This window comes from Rhyacophila brunnea, unplaced genomic scaffold (genome assembly GCF_057557595.1).
Source record: "Rhyacophila brunnea isolate RB1 unplaced genomic scaffold, BYU_Rbru_1.0 scaffold_23, whole genome shotgun sequence".
In the NCBI taxonomy this organism is placed as follows: Eukaryota; Metazoa; Arthropoda; class Insecta; order Trichoptera; family Rhyacophilidae; genus Rhyacophila; species Rhyacophila brunnea.
Genome location: NW_028232893.1, coordinates 6,703,776 through 6,722,683, shown reverse-complemented (window position 1 = coordinate 6,722,683; position 18,908 = coordinate 6,703,776). Strand labels below are relative to the sequence as shown.

The following is an 18,908-nucleotide window of genomic DNA, read 5'->3' as shown; positions in this document are numbered from 1 at the left end:
TCGAGAACTTCAGTCGAAAATATTTCAGAGAACATTGACGAAGGGCAAAACAAGACCCAAAACCTGTCGATCTTTGTCGGCTGAATTTTGTTATCGTAGTGGTCATAGAGTAATTTACTTACACATTGTGATAATCCGTTTGTGAAATAGTTTTGTAATCTCCATGTCGATTTCTTATCACAATTAAAGCATTCATGAATTGTGCAAATCATTTTCTATAAGTATTTATTGTGCGGCGTGAATCATCTCGGGTTATTAGCGTGACAGCTGAACACTCAAGATGGCAGCAACCAGAAGACTTCAAAAGGTGTGTTTAAATAATATTACGCCCAGAACCGCTAATTAATCAGCAATCAACCGTCGTAAAGATATTCATAAGAATTTGCACCGTCCAATTAATCGATATTTCGGCCGGCTATTGTGTTTTTTCAAAAATGTTGCACAATGTCGCCGAACATTTTTTTGCGATGACAAATTACCTTTTCTGATTATATTACTGTTTTTATCCGTCAAATTCTATTATGTATCCATTTATTATATACAGGCTTATATTGCAGTCAATATTTTAGATTCTTTTTAGTATTATTTCTTAATATTTACCCATTTTTTCATACAAAAAAATTCGACACGGCTGGATAATTTTCGTTTCGTGTTTAGTTTATGTTATTAGTAATTTAGATCATGCGGCTACATTTCCACGTTGTTAAAATGCTTATATACACTCATAATTACAATTTTATTATCCATTTACGACTCTTGAGTCCTTGGCTTCATTGTTTCATGGGCACAAAATTTACTTTATTTCAGTGTGCATTTATTTTCCATTTCCTCTCCAAACCGAGAATATAGACAATATTTTATCGTGGGTAGGTTGTAAACCAACCACTTAAACCGAATTTAGGGGTTGTGCACATTAAAAGGGAGAGATGTAGAACTTCCTGACAATAAAATTCAAATCCCGAGCCCATATCTCACTAGTTTCACACGCTAAGTCATTGGGCAGCACTGCTGTTGAAGTTTATGTTGCATATTTTTATTCATAAAGTAAATTGGTGTTTATATCTGCACCACATTATGTATTTATAAGTAGATAGAAAGAAGGAGATGAGAAAAGAGATTCTCTTTTCTGAAAGAGATGACCGTATACTATTTATTAGATTCAATATGAACATTAATTCAATTTTAATGGCTGATCTTAGCAAAATTCATGAATTCAAGAATGAAAACCTAACCTAACCTAACACATAATCCAGTATATCTGCTATTTTCAAAATTTGTTTGCTGCTTGCTTCCTGTAAAGTGTAAACCGACAAGAACCGTGTTTTATTTAGACATGAATTTTATGTCAGTACTATACGACCCAAAGAGGTTGGACGGTCTATTATATACGGCCATATACCTATTTCTGATATAACATTTCACGGCGAACTGCATACGTACAAGTTTCTGTACATGTTTTTTTTTTTTGCGACAACAGTTTATCCCATGTAGACAATTTTATTATTTTAAATACCCTTTTCTGTCGGCAGACATGCTTTTCGATCCAATAATTATTGTTAATTTATAGTATTTTTATACATTTTGATGCATCATTATCACACACTAAGGTTAGGTTAGGTTGGGTTGGATTTGGTTTAAAAAGAAAGTTATAAAAGGTCATGTGTGATCATCTGTCACACCATTACCGAAGGAATTGTGAATGACATACAAGTACTTGGGTGAATTCTTCAAATAACTTTTTGATCTACTTTACTTGACTAGTGTACCCAGCCAATTCAGTGAGTGGATAGATTTACAACTTGGTTGAAAAAAACTATTGCAATAAAACCTCGATTTAACGGATTAATCCGGGCAAGGTGTGTCTCTTAATGCTCGTTACGGGTTTTTCAAATGCTTATGTTAAAAAATTGTCATATTAGTCTATTCACTTATACAGATCATTAGTGCCGTGGATGAAAAATTTGTCGACTCCACTCAAATCTACTCTACTAAGTTGTATTATTCGCATTCCATCCTTAATTTGCTGCCCCTAAGCAACACATGACTTCCTAGCCTCACGAGATGTCCTTGCAGAGCCACCCTGATTTCTCCCAGATCTTGAATCCACCTGAACTTCTCCAAATTGTTTTCTTGAAAGTGTTTTTAACATTATGATTGTGTCATGTCGCCAGCAAGGTCGATTAAAATTATGTATTTTTTTTTCAGGAACTCGGCGACATTCGGCAGTCGGGCCTCAAGTCATTTAGGGATATTCAAGTAGACGAAACAAATATTCTCACATGGCAAGGACTCATCGTTCCAGTAAGATATTATTTTCATTTGATTACTCTAAGGCCGCTTATCCACCGAGAGAAAACTTTGCAAGAAATTTTTAACAGATTGTCGGACAGCAACATGCCAGATCGTGACAGTTTTTCAATGTCCGTGGCTTGTTCTCGGGCGCGTGAGAAATTGCTAGATTAAATAATATTTTATTTTATGTTCTCGCCAACTTGTGATAGATCTCGTATGCATTTTATTTCTTTGGTGAAACACGGATTCTTAATGTAAGAGAAATCTATAAATTAAGAGTAGTGCAATGTAACTTGGAAAGGTGCATGTTGGGCATAACGCGGCAAGACCACAAAAAAATCAATGAGTAAGGGGACAGATGACAGTATACTATATGATAAATGTCGCCATGTTGATCAATTTATATTATAATCATAATATTCTGATAATGCTATGATTTCGTGGGGGCTTCGAAAGCATTCTGCAAAATCTGTAAAAAAATCAATGCCTTTAAATGAATTTAGATGCTGATGATTGAACAAATACAAGATCACTGGTTTTGTGTTATAGTTAAATAGTCAATTGTAAATTATTATACGTACTTAACTGTTTACAACATTCTGTAATAATTGTACTGAAATTACCTATTTTTAGTGCCTGAAGGAGGACAAGTCAGGCCAAGACATTCAAATTACATTACGTTGCTATGAAAATAATAGCATCTTAGACACCGCGATATAACTGGTAGCCGCGGGGCGTAAGCTTCGTGGGTCCCAGGTTTGAATTCTGGTTCTGGCAAATACACATTGTTTTTAAACTTGTGTATGAGTCAGTGTATGGACATAATAGGTTGAGCAAGTGGCTGACATCCATTTCTCGTAAAAACAAAATCTGTTAATCCAAACCTCTACTCTGTGAAGGCCCATATGATCTTATTAGGATCCGACATGGTCGACATAGTAGTTTTGTATCACATGAATAAAGACAATTATATCGCAGTTATTTTTAACTTCAAAACAATCGAAAACTGTAAATTGGGCATAAAAATGTGAGAGAAGCTGTTAGTTCAATTCCTAAGTGATTACAGGAAAATGTATTGATCATCAGCATTCCATCATTTCAATGTTTCATCTATCGATAAACGTTGTCGTTGCTGTTACGGAATTTTTGGCACGTATCCGCGAAATATTAAAACACGTGGTTTACAAGAAGTGATTGATTGGAGGGGGAGGTGTAATTAGGACGATTTAAAACGAGACCCAGCACTATTTTATTAAGCACTACGCCACTGGATATAACTATTTAATTCATTTTTTAATAATGTCACATTTACTCATTTAATTTCTTTGAAATACCAAATGTGGATCGGCCGTCTTTGTCAGTACCCTATGTTTAATACTATAATGATTTGTGTTGCAGGACAACCCCCCTTACAATAAAGGCGCATTCCGTATTGAAATAAATTTCCCGGCAGAGTACCCCTTCAAGCCGCCAAAGATAAGTTTTAAGACTAAAATATATCACCCCAACATCGACGAGAAAGGACAGGTGTGCCTACCCATTATTAGCGCCGAAAACTGGAAACCGGCAACCAAAACTGATCAAGGTGAGTCGCCATTGTAACATTCTCACATTTTAACAAGGCTTCCGATGTTCCTCTAGAATAGATAGGATAGAACTATGTCTTTCTTTGCAATACGTATAATATAACGTGTCAAAATAGGGTGTAATCAAACAGGCTGATGATTTCAAATCTATTTAAGAGCATACATCAGTGAAACGGCAAATAATTTTCAACAATAGGTGGAACGAAATTTCGCACTCGTTGCCAATCGGAGAGAGGTAGTCGAGATGTGAGCACGTCAATTTGTTTTGTGATGGTGTCGGAGGAATATATTCTTAAATCGTGTAAAGATGACTAAAAAAGGCCTGTACCCTGCATGTACTCTAAAAAGATAACATGTCAATAAATATATTATTATTATTACTAATATAACAATAAACATAACATTAAATGGACGCATGTTGAATTTTTATGACAAATTATGTTTTGTGCTGCAAATCTCGTTTGCACTATCTGCGCGTCGCGTAGTAACGGTCTTTTTAGACCATGCTTCAGCTGAAGTACAGTCTTAAGATATCGCAATTAATGATGAAGACAGAACGATTCAAAATGTCTTTGACCATCAGATATAATCGCTTGTACAGTAAAAACAAAACAATGATTCAGTGGATTGTATGCGTACGAATACGTATACTATTGTCTAATTAGTACCATTGGTAGTGCTCGGACGTCCACACGCACACCATCGACCAACCAAATCATTGTTTTGTTTTTACTGTACTTTTATTTACTGCTGCAATCATATAATCTGACTCCCAACAGATATAGCTCTCCGACAACCCCAAACGGCTTGAATTTTATTGCGACTCAGGAAAGTTTTAGCATGGTTGAATAAATTGGTAACCTTTGAAAGATATTTTATGCCTTGTTATTAGTATAACTCAAGAAGGCAGTTTTGACGTATTTTTTTTACATTGGTACGTATGATGTATTGTTCCTTCTTAGAAAGAGCAAGTTTTTCTACCAACGTCTTTATACTTGCAAACCTCTATACCAGGCCTGGGCAAACTTTTTGGATGAAGGGCCACATTAGGAATATAAAATGAATGGGCCGCAAGTGGAATACTATTTTCAGACATACATTATTTATTATCGTGAAAATGGAATTTCAACATAAAAAAAATAAATGAGCCAACAATTTAATGAGAAAATTAAATTTTTTTAAATTTCAGGTGTTAATTTTGTAATTGAGATTATTAAAACTACTTGTAAATCTTTATCGGTAATGCTTGATCCTAAAGAGTTTTTATTGATATTCATGATTGAAAATGTTTGTTGGTATATTATGTCGTGTCCAGAAACTTGTACGTACGCAGTACGCCGTATCACACTTCACCGTGAAACGTTGTATCGGAAATATATGGCCGTATATTAAAGACTGTCCAACCTCTATGGGTCGTATAGTACTGACATAAAATTCATGTCTAAATAAAACATGGTCCTTGTCGGTTTACAGGAAGCCAGCGGCAAACAAATTTTGAAAATAGCCGATATACTGGATTATTTGTTAGGTTAGGTTAGGTTTTCATTCTTGAATTCATGAATTTTGCCAAAATCGGCTAAGAAAATTGAAATGTTCATATTGATTAGGCCTGCTCAATACCAACCTTGTTTTTGTAATATTTATAGAGCGGAAATTGAACTAGGTCAAATGGTATTTAGTTGTATACTGTCGCGGCGGTTAATCCAATTAATTTAATGTTGAACTTTCGGCTTATCCAAATCTGCTTTGATCGGTATATTGGGGAATTAATTGTGTGTGCAATGGATATTCGGACGTATTATGTAATATGTTATTCGCCACGGTCTAGACTCAATAATTAGGACAGTTTTATACGTTTTTTGGAAGAGGCAATTGCACAATACTCAATTCGACAGTCGACGTATCCGACCTTCGTTTTACCAGCAAAGTGAAGCACGGGAGGTCCTCTCTGTAGGGAAGATGAAGGGTAACATTATCAGTATGCGTAAGTTTTTTCCCCGTCCACGCTTTCCAAGAGTTTATTATCAAAGGTAATGTTTCTTAACAGTACTTCTGACAATCTCGCTAACTAGATAGAGGACGGCAATTATATATATGTATACGGTGGAGCTACGGGATGCTGGTTTGGCCTGGAATGAAGCAAGAAGACTGGCGAACGACAGGGATTCTTGGAGGCGCCGCGTGGTGCCATATGCTCCAACTGAGGGGCGGATATGGCCGAAGAAGAAGAAGAATTATATCTTGGTTTGCAGCGATTTGTAAAATTATTACTCACTAGCGCTGCGCGTCAAGTCACAGTTGTCATATTACACGCCTGAAAGCTGTCAAATGTCATTGATTTTGTGAAGGATTTTTAACCAATTGTAAAATCAATAGTACCTTTGTGCAATGTGGAATAATACACAATGTAATATATATTATAAACACTATATAATACAACAATAATAATTACTTACTGCAATGTAGCGCATATATAATTCCAGCTCTATTTTAGGTTAACTTGCAATTTAGATAACCACCTTGTATACAGAATTGATTTGAGTGTTATCGGTGTTATCTCAGATCAAGAAAATTAAAGGAAAGATGTTATCGCGTTAACTAGTTGGAATAGCCCTGCTGGAGGTCCCGCGGAATCACGAAGGCGTAGTGTGGAGATAATTTTCAAAGTGATTAGGGTTACATACTGACATGCATAATAGTATTTTTTCAAGCCAACATGCCAGATCTCGTATGCATGACTATGTTAAAGCAAAGGGTTTTGAAAATAGATAACTCATAATGTATTTAATGTTTTATTTCTGCAGTAATCCAAGCGCTTGTGGCCCTGGTGAACGATCCCGAGCCGGAGCATCCACTGCGGGCGGAGCTAGCCGAGGAGTTCCTCAAAGATCGCAAGAAGTTCACAAAAAACGCCGAAGAATTCACAAAAAAAAACAGCGAGAAGAGGCCTACGGACTAAGGAGTGTTTCAACAACTACGCCATCCGCTTTGTAACCTATTTAGTTCTCCTGTACACTTTACCGTATTGGCCCGGGTACCAAGGATCTCTTATGCAACGCGGAACGACTGTTCAGCGTAATCCGTGCTGTCCATGAAAGTTATTCGGCGACATTGCCAACTTTTATCAACTCTGTCGTTGTCATGACGGCAAATAATTTTTTTTACACAACAATAATTTTATATATTTGACGCCAACATGTGTAACTGTAACATTCAATTACTTAAAAAACTTTTTACTTTTACTAAAATTATTGAAACGATCTGAAATATAATATATGCAAAGTAAAAATATTTAGTACTTAATCCATTTAATTAATTAACTGGTTTCATTCATTTAAAATTATATCACCGCAGTCCGTGTGTTGAAATGATGGATATTTGTTTTTGGTAATATACTTGTAAGGGAACGAAACGTGTTGTTTTATAACCAAATTACAGCTCTGGACTAGATACTTTAAGATATATTGCTAAATAATATTTATTCAAATTGTTGTGGCTCTTATAAGAGGTCGAAAAAATGAAAATTTACTTGGCTCGGTGCTCTGAGTGAAAGTGTCAACTGTATCATTATTGTTGACTCTTTTCCAAGCGTCTCTGTGACGCTGCCTTGGATAGCCTTTTCGTGATTCATCGTCAGACTCCAGGTTTTACATCTATTCAGCACTTCTGGTTTCTAAAATAATATACGTAAGGCGTAAACCCCACAGGAGGTGACACGGTGACGATGCGTTAATTGAGTAGATACAGTTCACAGAGTCTTGGATAAACAGCGATGCATCTTATGCTACTGACAAGTCTATTTTGTCATTGGTTGTATCAATCGATATGATATGCTGTCGATCTGCTTTCAGAGATAATGAAAGGCAAATATTACAATATAGTCTGTGGGGTGTGCCCTGAGTAATGCCTTTCTACACCTCGTCGTCTCGCACCTGTGGGCTTTCTCAATAAGATGTACACTGGTTATATTTTGCCAGAGAGGTAGTGTTATTAGCCGACCGAAACATACGTTCGGTGAAACTGACAAAGAGATCTCTACATTCGGGTCAATACGGTATTTTTTTTTAAGTTTGTGCGACAATTGTTGGACGGAGAACTTACTGATTCCTTTATCCGTTCATTTGAGATTGCATTTAGTTGCCAATCCGCAATGTCAACGGTATTCTTAATTAATTACTATAATTAAAACACACCCGTATCATGGTTAATGTTTATTTAAATAATGAAACAGCAACTGATTTGGAGAATTCGGTGTTTTCCATTGTGATATAAGACATATTTTCTTATAAATTTGATAATATTGTAATATCTATTTATATTTAAGGTTTGATAGTTTTTTTCCCCCTCTTGCCTGCGGGTTTTATAAATAATACACAATTGAGAATCGGTCAGGGATAGTCTATACATGAGAACCACCAGCCAGTAACACCAACAAACTAATCTCATACCTAGAAATGCCGGCGCGGTAGACAGTCCCTGTTTTATATTTAGTTTGTCGAGTTAATAGGAAAAATCGGACCTAGCTCCGACCTGGCTCCAAGGTACAGATATGATGAATGACATTAGATTGGCTTATTATCAGACATTCACAGATGGGGTCTGTGCAGCACTGGAATTGCGATGACGGCAATGAATATTCTATGATTTTCTACATAGGTCTGATGATCAGTGATTGCCGCTACGTGAAGGCGCTCATTTATGTGATTGTAGATCAAGTGTCGCTTTTGCAAAACTGAGATAAACACCTTTGAAGTTTTATTTTCTTTTTACTGCGTGTCATTCAAAAGTCAAAGTCTAATCAAATACGTTGAAGACAGACTAAATAATACATAAAATTAAAACGTTTGTAAAACTAATGATTAAGTCAAAGTCATTTCGTGTTGCGGATTCATTTACAGCAAACTTTACACCTTTATTGCATTTTATCAAAAATGCAAGATATTGCCAACATTAACCATAAAACATAAATTTGTTATGAATGGATTGCATTGTTTTATTGCATAGTGTTGTTTCATAATCGCAAGGTTTAATTGTTCCGCTATAGTTAGAATTTCATTGTAGTTTGATTGCTATATGACCAAAACTAAATCACTTTCATCCAGGTTAAATACAGTTATGTCCGTATAGAATTACAACATGGCCACATCTGCAACTTGTACGATAGTTAAGATTGAACCGAATGGGGCGTAGTCATCATCGTCTCAAGGCATTTGAAGAAAGAACCATTTGATAAATATTTATGAAACTAATTCTTTTCATTCACATTTTAACTTCAAATGGCGATTTCTTTGTATATTAAAATTAAACATGATTCTTTCCATGGAATGGATAAAATATTTAATTGAAACAGTTTTCGAATTCTTCGGCCATATCTGCCCCTTAGTTACAGCATATGGACACCATGAGGCGTCTCCAAGAATCCCTGTCGCTCGCCAGTCTTCTTACATTGTTCCAGGTCAAACCGAATTCACCCGTCATTAATTAATTTAGTTAATAATGTTTCTTTTTACCTCTGTTAATTAAATGTTCCACGAATTTATCGAATAATATTATAATATAGTAATAATAATATTTGTTACTGGTAAGTTTCGTCAACACTTCACTATAATTAATTGTTGTGTGAATCTCACAGCGTTAATTTTGTTTCAATAATTTTAAGTGAAATCTATATTGTCCTATAACGCTATTCAATTTAGCAGTTATAGCGCAGCGATACTCATTGCGACACAACACTGCCATTGTAAAAGCAGTAATGTTGCACGCGAGACATCAGCTCAAGTGTGGAATGTCATTGATGACTATCACATCTAGCTTTCGAAGGATTGGGGATATCTGGATAATACTGTAAAATCATGAACGTTTTGTGTACACTGAATATGACATCGTAATACATTATGAAGTGCATAGAAAGGAAGTGGCGGTCAGAGAATGCATAGATTTGAAAGAGCAACGGATTTTTAGTTTCCTAGATAGTTGCTCTGATGTCAGCCGTGATATTGTGGTTCTACAATAATTTAAAACATTAAAAATTACATTGTTAAACCATTTACGTTCATAAAGGGTCACCTGTAAAGGAGAAAGGCGGGGGTGACATGCATTTGTATATTATAATTCTCCCCAGATGATCACAATGTCATTATTATACTGTAATTTAAAACATTAAAAATCACCCTTGATCTTTTGACATCTTTTATACTCATCCATATTCACGATGTTACCCTAATGTCTGATATAATATGATTGATTTACAATGTGTTGGTTAAGATGCTTGGTGGGGGGGGGGGTGTTGTACAAAATGTGACTTAACAAAATGAAAACTCATTCTGATAAAAACATAATCGTGAAATCAATCATTTTCAATAAATTTGTATATTAAATAGAGGGGTGGGGGGCTTAAAAATGTGACGTAATTTAGACAGAGGGTAAAAAAAATTGCGAGATGGAGGAGAGAGTTAAAATAATACCGATAATCGTTTCTCATCATTTGTGGGTCATCCCCAAGACTATCATTGAACGGAAAACTTAATGCTTAATGCATTTTATCCGTTCAGAATTGTATTACTGATTAATAATATGTTGGCGATCCGTTGTTGTGTGAGTACGCTGACAAAACTTAGAATCTAATGAAACTATTTCGTAATATTATAAAATTTATTTGTATTTAAATCATCGATTGTTAATTTTAATGTTAATTATTTAATGCTCTGCTAGCAACTTGTCACAGGTAATAAAATTGTTTTTTTTTCTTTTTAATTAGAATTTGAATTTTTAAGGATGTCTTCAATTATTAATTTACTATATTTTTTTTGTATACTGGTGTGGAATATTAAATTTGACATGTTCACCGATTTATATTTGAAAGCTTTTCTGTACACCTGTGTTCTTACACTACTTAAGATATTGGGAAATTATTTATCCAGACAGACCTTTTAATCATAATGCAACTGGATCATTCTTGAGCTATTTTCGAAATACTTTGTTGAGGATTTAACGTTTATCGATTGGGGTTGCAAATTTGTATATTCCGATTGACGAAATAAAAGTGTTTTCAAATGCCAATGTTTTTTCTTTTATGTCCCCTTTTTTATAACCATGTTAAAAGAAACCGTCTTGCATCCTAAACATATATACGTGTATTACCACAGAATAACAACCTTACCAATAGTTGCCCTAAGAATTGATGTTTTCAACATATACACGGATATAATATATAATCTAATTACAAAAAGCGACAGGTCCAAAATTCGATATTTGCGGGAAACAACGTTTTTATATTTCAAGCTCCAATTATTTGTTTTAACGTGAGATTATTTTTTCCATTGTATTCTATGTCGAAATTAGAACCGAATGGCAATTCGTTTCAGCCGATAAACTCTTAAATGTAGTAAATATAGGCAAAATAAAATTGGACGTAGCCCTATTTGTACCTCACTTTTTAATTTTTTCCGCATAAGGCACATATTTCCGTGGCACTGTCACGAGTTTACTGGATGCTACAGCATGAGAGACCCCATTTGGAATATGAACGTTCCCTTATTGGTTGACTTAAACACGCACAATATCAACCAAGCTTTAAATAATATGAAAGACGGACGTGACGCTTTTTGTAATAAATCGAGAATTAAAATATTTTTTTTCGTAGGGTTTTGTCACGTTTTGGAATTTATAGATCAATACATATTGTGTTGTATACAAAGAATATGTGCCTATTTTTTTTCTCGATTTTGACCAAATGTGGACTTATCACTTTTTGGAATTAGACTCCTCATATACACTCTTTTTAAGACTACAATATACCATTGAGGTCCAATGGTAGTAATGTAGTGAAACAAGTATCTAACACCCAGTCTTTGGGAAAATCACATATATCTATTATGACCTTACTTGTAATCGAACCCGGAGTCCCTGGACGATAAATCAGTACCTTGTGTCTTGGCGACATGGGTAACATAAAAGTTATGCCTGAAACGACCTATAGTTGTCATCCAAGCTCAGGATTATCCCGTTTTTTATTCCTTTTTTTCCATACTAAAATGACACATCAAACTGAATTCACAAAGGCTATATCTTCAGTAGAGGTATCTTCAAAATTTCTTGGACTGATAAGATGACAGATGCTGATCTCCTCAAATGAATCCGAAAGGACCGGGATAAACTACAGCATCCCTCACTCCATTATCAAACGAAAGATCTATAGCAAAGGATGACACCACATTTTTTGAACTTCTGTTATCAGTATAATTGCAGCTACACCAAACTGTTCCAGGTGGCAGACAAGAAAGCATAGATCCCCTGGATGTCATGAGAAAAGAATTATGAAGGCTTGATTCAGATATGGCTCCGATTAGGTATGTTATAATGAAAGAAAAAGTATTGATACTGGTACCTATCTGAAGACAAGTATTGGCATTGAATGAATCTTGCCTGCGACAACGTTTTCAATTTTTTTAGGTCCACAAACAATATCGCAAGTGGTGAAAAGGGTACCGTTATCGGGGAGGTATTGGTAAAGATTTATTAAATTTTTCTGACATTCCTATCCATAGCTGTAGTTTAATTTGGTAGTGTCGTCGACAACGATTATCCCATGATGAGTACAATACAAGATTTGAAAATCGTCAAACGCAGATACAAAGATTTTACAGCAGGTGACTTTTTTATCATTCATGGAACAAATTTATTGGCAAATATTAATTTAGAATTAAATATTTTAAAAGAAAATCTGAAATTTTTCATAGGTTCTCCTTTTTTTACCTCGTCTGGCATGTTCTTGTAGCGCGTTCACTGAAATGTGACTTTATTCTAAACAGTGATGCACAAATCGCGGCCCAAAATTACATTTGTTGCAGCCCAAAATAACAAGTACATCATCACCAAATTTTTATTGATTTTGGCAAAATTCTAATTTCTTATAGACAAAGTGCTATCATACAAATATGCACATAATGCAGAGTGATTGGAGTAGCTTATATATGTAACTATTAAATTTAAAATAATAAAATCTATGTCTCGTCTAGTAGGTACGGTATAATATATTATTATTTTTCAACCCACTGCGGCCCGTGAAAAATTGGAAATGGATAAATTGGCCCTTCTTTCAAATAGGTTGTGCACCGCTGCTCTAAGACCACCCCATTGCCGATCCCTGGTATAGCATATTCTGCCTTCTTCTGTTCTTCTTCTTGTTCCAGATGAGACAGGATATTTGGATCATGGGTTTTTATTTCCCATAATGAAAATGGCACCTAAACTAAACTCCTGAATAATAATTAGTTTAGATACCTAGGTACTTTCATTGCATTCAATCTGTTGGCAGAATTGAAAAAAAAGGTACCTAACTAATAATACAATGAAGTACAAACTACAAAAGAACCTATGATATTATCTTCAAAACAATTATTACTTAATTCACTTTGAAGGCTTATTATTATAATTTTAAACTCAGGAATTTTTTATTTGTCCAATTTGGCCACATTAATTATTTTAATATCCGATAATCATTCTCATTATCTCAGATAGGCATTTCTAATATTGACATAATCTTTTAAATGTCATTTACAAGAAAACGGATTAGGTTTCAATGATTGATTAAAATACATAATATTATTAAAATTTATTCTCATAGGTACATGCAATAAAGTTTGCGGTTTTGTCGTGGAACGTATCACAACCAGTGCTGCCATATTTTGAAAGTGGAATTATAGTACAGTGCCTTCAAAATTATAGTATTTCGGCAAAAAATATAGTACGCGTTGAGTGACCAATAATTTTCTGCATTTTTAAAAAATTAAACGTGGGGTAATTAACGTCTTGTTTTTTTACACAAAATATCCACGAAGGGTAATTAAAGTCTCGTTTTTTTGGACAAAATTCAAATGTTAAGTCAGTGGTTTCCAAACTTTATGTTACTACGCCTCCCTTTAAAAAAAATCTAATCTAGGCGCCTCCCCCCCTTATTTCATTAAATAATACAGACACATTTTTAAATAGTCAACAATGTACCTACTTTCGAATACGAAAATGAAAAAAAAATAAACAAGGTTTTAGGTGCTTGTTTACTAGCACAATCAATTTCAATAGTAGTCAATCCAAATTCATCTTCGTTCATTGAAAAATGGATTCTATCATGGACCCCACATCCTGAAGCGAACCCCCGGGTCAGGATTTTTCAACCACATATTTAAAATATTTAATAGCTCTTGTGTATTGTATAATATTTAATTTTATTTAATATTTAATAGTGTAAATAATGTGAAAAGTGTATTAGCAAGCAAACTAAACAAGAACTCGGTAAATAGATTTTTGTTTGCTTCAATATATAGTGGGTCTATTCTATACTTATCGAACACTAAATTGATAAATAGTATCAAACTAAGGGTAGGTTTGTATCAAAATATTAGCACTTATTGTAACAATTACACGAAGCCGGTTTTTATTGTTGCAATAAGTGCAATATTTTAACAGCAGCAAGATAGGTGCTGTTAAAATATAGCACTTATTGCAACAATAAAAACCGGCTTCGTGTAATTGTTACAATAAGTGCTAATATTTTGATACAAACCTACCCTAAGTTTGATAATATTATTCACTTTATCACTTTAGCGGTCGATAAGCATAGAATAGACCCACTGGCGTAGAAATCATTTAAAAGTGGAGACATGGCGAACTTTCTTTTTTGTCATTTTGATTTACTAAGCTCCAATTTTATATGAATGCCTACACTTTGTCGTTTTAAATCAGTGAGTGCAATAGTGGTTTCATTTATTCACTCAATTTTTTTAAAAATTTCAGCCAAATAGACAAGTTTAGCAACAAAATTATCGTTCCTAAACAAATTTACCTCAAATTTCAACATTATGATTAATTTGACCCTTTTATTTGATTTTTTACGAGATAGCCATTGCGCTTCACAATAGTATAGAAGTGAGGGATTATAAAATTAGTCTCCATATTTGCAGAAACGTTTGCAAGCAATCTTTTATAGGACTGTTTTTTTGTGTAGTTTATAACTAGGGGCCGTTTTATAAACTATGCAATTGCAAACTGCAAACCTGTGGCTACATTAATTGTGTTAAACTTTTCGCGCCTCCCTTTGCAACACTCCGCGCCTCTCTTTTTTTCCGATTTCTCAAAATTATAGTATTTTGGGCGTACTATACCTGTTTTATATCGTACATAGTATGCAGACGAAAATTATAGTACAAATACTATAATTATAGTACGGTTGGCAACACTGATCACAACTGATATTGGAGCGATTTTCACCAGATGCGATTGTTACAGGAGTTGCCAGTATTGTTGCAATTCTAAATATTTTTTTTATACTTTGTCGGCTGTTAAATTTCTCACTAGACACTCAAAAATTTAGCATGAAACTTTTTCACAAGCAACCGACCATAGTCTATGCCTATCAGTGCTGCCAACCGTACTATAATTATAGTATTTCTACTATAATTTTGGTCTGCGTACTATGTACGATATAAAACAGGTACCCCCAAAATACTATAAGCGCTTGGCCGCAGTGATCAGGCGTGTACGACGCGGAATAAGTGCGGGGACGGGCACGGCTATAGTGTCCGTAGTAGCCTGCGCGCGTCCGGTCGTGTTCAGCGGCAAATCAGGAATAGGAAACCATAAACACAGAAAAGTTTTTGCTGGAACTCCTATTTGAAATGGCAAAACTTTGCAGTAAAAGATGGAGCCAATGAAATCAATATGGAAAGCACTTTAACAGAAGAATTTAATAACTTATACAAGAAACTGTAGGAACAACCAGACAAGTTTTTCGAATAAGAGTAGCATGAGCAAATATTTGAATAAGTATATTATAATTATTGATTTAAGTTTTTTACTATTCTTTTTGAGTCATTTTTTGCGATCCGAGTATTGCCTTTCGGCATCATTAAATACCACCAATGGTGATTGGACACCAACACTGTCATCGAATACAGTTAATTCCTGTTTATTTGGTAAATTTATATTTATGAATTTAAATTTAAATTCCATCAAGTACCCGTGGTCGACAATAAAATTTGATTATGTATTGGATACTATATAAAGAAACTAAGTTTAAAAATAACTTTTCGGTTCATATGGTGTGAATGGTTATTGTCGAAATGATACTCGTACCTGTTTTTACATCAACATAAATGTATTGATCTTCAGTTGATGTTTTTAGTAGTAAAATTATGACAACATAACTGCAAGGTTGCCGCCTTGTAGTCAATCCTTTTCTTAGTTTGAAATGACGTTAACTCCCCACAACAAAACCGATACGAAATCCTCATATTAAGTCCCGCAGTTCATCCTTATCGGTCCGCCGACTCCTCAGAGTGAGCTGTGGATGATAGAAGTCGACCTAAAAAGGTCATGAACAACTATATGTAAGTAATACAAAAAGGTATCAAATAAGTGTGATTTTTGTAATTTCATAAGTGTCACTCGCATACTGCGAGTCAATATGTATTTGAATTATTTCTATAATGTTATTAATTTAAATCGCTGATCAAATTTAAAATGTTATTTCCAGTGTATGGAATCACACCGTGAGCCACGCTCTCGTATGAAATGTTGTTCCCATTTTGTAAATTCATATAAATGAAATTGTATATTATCTTCTTTCTCAAGTAAATGCTATACCACCCTTTGTGTTGACAGATTCTCTGTAGTCAGATCTCGTATGTGTGAGCGAGACAAATTCACAATCTTAAAATATAATCGTTCCTAGGGGAAATCTTTTGTGTCAAACTTTTGAGATGCGATTATTGATTTATATAACTTAAATGTAAGAATGAATATTGTTTATGTTATTAGAATGTACTAATTAAATATTCTTATAAACTTTATTAACCTATTGTAATGGTTTGAGCGGTAAAGTCAATAATCCATACAACTTGTCATCTCGCTCTTCTTAATATATTCTAAAAATATTTTATTTTAATTATGTTTATATTTTTTTATTAAGGAAACAAACAGTTACATAGATTACAAATATGTATAAAAATATAAAAATAGACTAGAAAAAAGATATTGCATTAGCAAAGTTTCCATATAAATTATAATATCGTTAAGCCTAACAAGATAATATAATGCAAGAGAGTGGGAAGAACATAAAATACAGAGAAATTAGATACAGAGATAAATGAGAAAGAATATTGAATAATTATAGACAAAAAAAATATTTTTAAAATTACCTTTATAAAATAAATATAAGTTAGATAAGTATACAATATTATAAGTGTGTTAAGGGGGTACATGGTCAGCGTAGGTCAAAATGGAACTTTTATTGCATTTTCAAACCATGATCCTGGACATTCTTTAAACGTTCTAGATAATCTATTTATATAATTTTTAAGCCTTGTTATCCCTTATACTTATTTTAAACATTTGATTACTGCAAAAAGTATTTTTATTACATAAAATAGTAGTTGAACATGTACCTAACCGAAATTAAACACGCGCGTTAACATGATCTTACTCCCTAATTCAATTTTAGTTTGTCAATTTATGGCTACGGCAGTATGTTGTAGCTTAACCACTCGGGAATGACAAAAGAAATGGCGTATTTCAAAAAAACACTACCTTATTCTTAGGTCAATAATTATTATAAAGCAATCATTATTCGTAGTATGTTTATCACACTTGAATGGTCAAGGACATAGCTTATAATTAGTATCTTTAGAATTATTTTCAAATGTGTTAATTTTTCCCATTTTTTGAATAATAAAATGCCTAATTCTTGTCAAATTTGGGATCACAAAGATTATCAATATAATTTTGTATCGTGAATATTTTACAAAAATAATCTCATCATAAATTATACTAATCGTTTTATAAATGCGTTTAAAAATTAATAAATGTAAAAAATCTTAACATCGCTGCACATTCATGTACTGAAATATGACTATATTCTAAAACATTAGAGCGAGAGGTTTAAAGGAATACTATTTTATGTAATAAAAATACTTTATGCAGTCATCAAATGTTTAAAATAAATATAAAGGATAATAAGGCGTCAAAATTAAATAAATAGATTATCTACAACGTTTAAGGAATGTCCAGGATCATGGTTTGAAAATGCAATAAAAGCTCTATTTTGACATACGCTGAGCACGTCCGCCCTTAAGAATTATTGAAATTTAAACATATTATTTTTTAATATTATCTATTTATTTATTTAGTACCTACTACATTATTATATTAATACAATTGAATGGCATATTATGATGTAACTTTATGCGACGTAATAAGGCAAAGAGGCATATCAGTGTAGTAAAAAGTGCAAAGTTATAAAACTTATACCTACTTAACATCACTTCGCAGTATCTATGCTTTGCGAAGATAATACCATAAATGCACCAGACGCGCGCGGTAAGCTCATGGTGGTTTGAGACACCCGCTGCTCGCTCGTTTCCCGCATTGGCGCCCGTGCGGACATCTCTATGCACGCTGTATGGGAAGAGCCCGCCGCATGTACGAACCTGCCTGCGCCAATCGACACGCGCCAAACAACACGCGCGAACACCCATCCCGCGCATTGTCTACGGACATGTCGAGACGTGTTCATACGTTTGAGTTGCCCGCACCACCGCCGCGCTGCGCCCGCCAAACCACTACGTCCGAGCACTAATTTTGAATATCGGAAAAAATATGTAAAAAGTACTAAAAATTCGATATTTCCGTTCGATAAATTGGTGCAAAGTATAGGTACTTACTACAATTTTATTTTGCAATATAAGCAGATTTGGAGAACTTTGAAAAAAAAATTGCTCGAAAAACGAAGAAAAAATCCCTTGACTTTGGTTTAAAATGAAATTTTTTGAATTTTTCGGTACCTAAGCATTTTTGGTTGGAAGTGGTACCTAAATAAAAAGGGGTCTTAGAGTTTCTCAAATTCTCCGTTATTTTTTTTTCTGAGAAACAAAAAACCTATACATTTTCAACAGATTACAACGTGTACTATATTTTTCCCCAAAATACTACAATTTTGGAGGATCTGTACTAAAATTCCACTTTGAAAAGATGGCAGCA

The 18,908-nt window shown here is 34.0% G+C and overlaps 1 protein-coding gene across 1 annotated transcript; it reads left to right on the top strand.

Moving 5' to 3' along the window:
• Window positions 1–11: 11 nt before the first annotated feature.
• LOC147069392 (ubiquitin-conjugating enzyme E2 L3) lies at window positions 12–8,308 on the top strand. The gene is made up of 4 exons (XM_085950895.1): window positions 12–307; window positions 2,206–2,301; window positions 3,691–3,877; window positions 6,683–8,308. The coding sequence occupies exons 1-4, from the start codon at window positions 281–283 to the stop codon at window positions 6,835–6,837; spliced, it is 465 nt and encodes a 154-aa protein (XP_085807021.1). The 5' UTR covers window positions 12–280; the 3' UTR covers window positions 6,838–8,308.
• Window positions 8,309–18,908: the final 10,600 nt, after the last annotated feature.

Bases quoted from the DNA above. Each gene is read 5' to 3' on its own strand.
- LOC147069392 (XM_085950895.1), top strand. From the start codon at position 281: ATGGCAGCAACCAGAAGACTTCAAAAG. The intron at 2,302-3,690 runs GTAAGATATTAT...TTTGTGTTGCAG, and splicing joins GGCAAGGACTCATCGTTCCA to GACAACCCCCCTTACAATAA. The intron at 3,878-6,682 runs GTGAGTCGCCAT...TTATTTCTGCAG, and splicing joins GGCAACCAAAACTGATCAAG to TAATCCAAGCGCTTGTGGCC.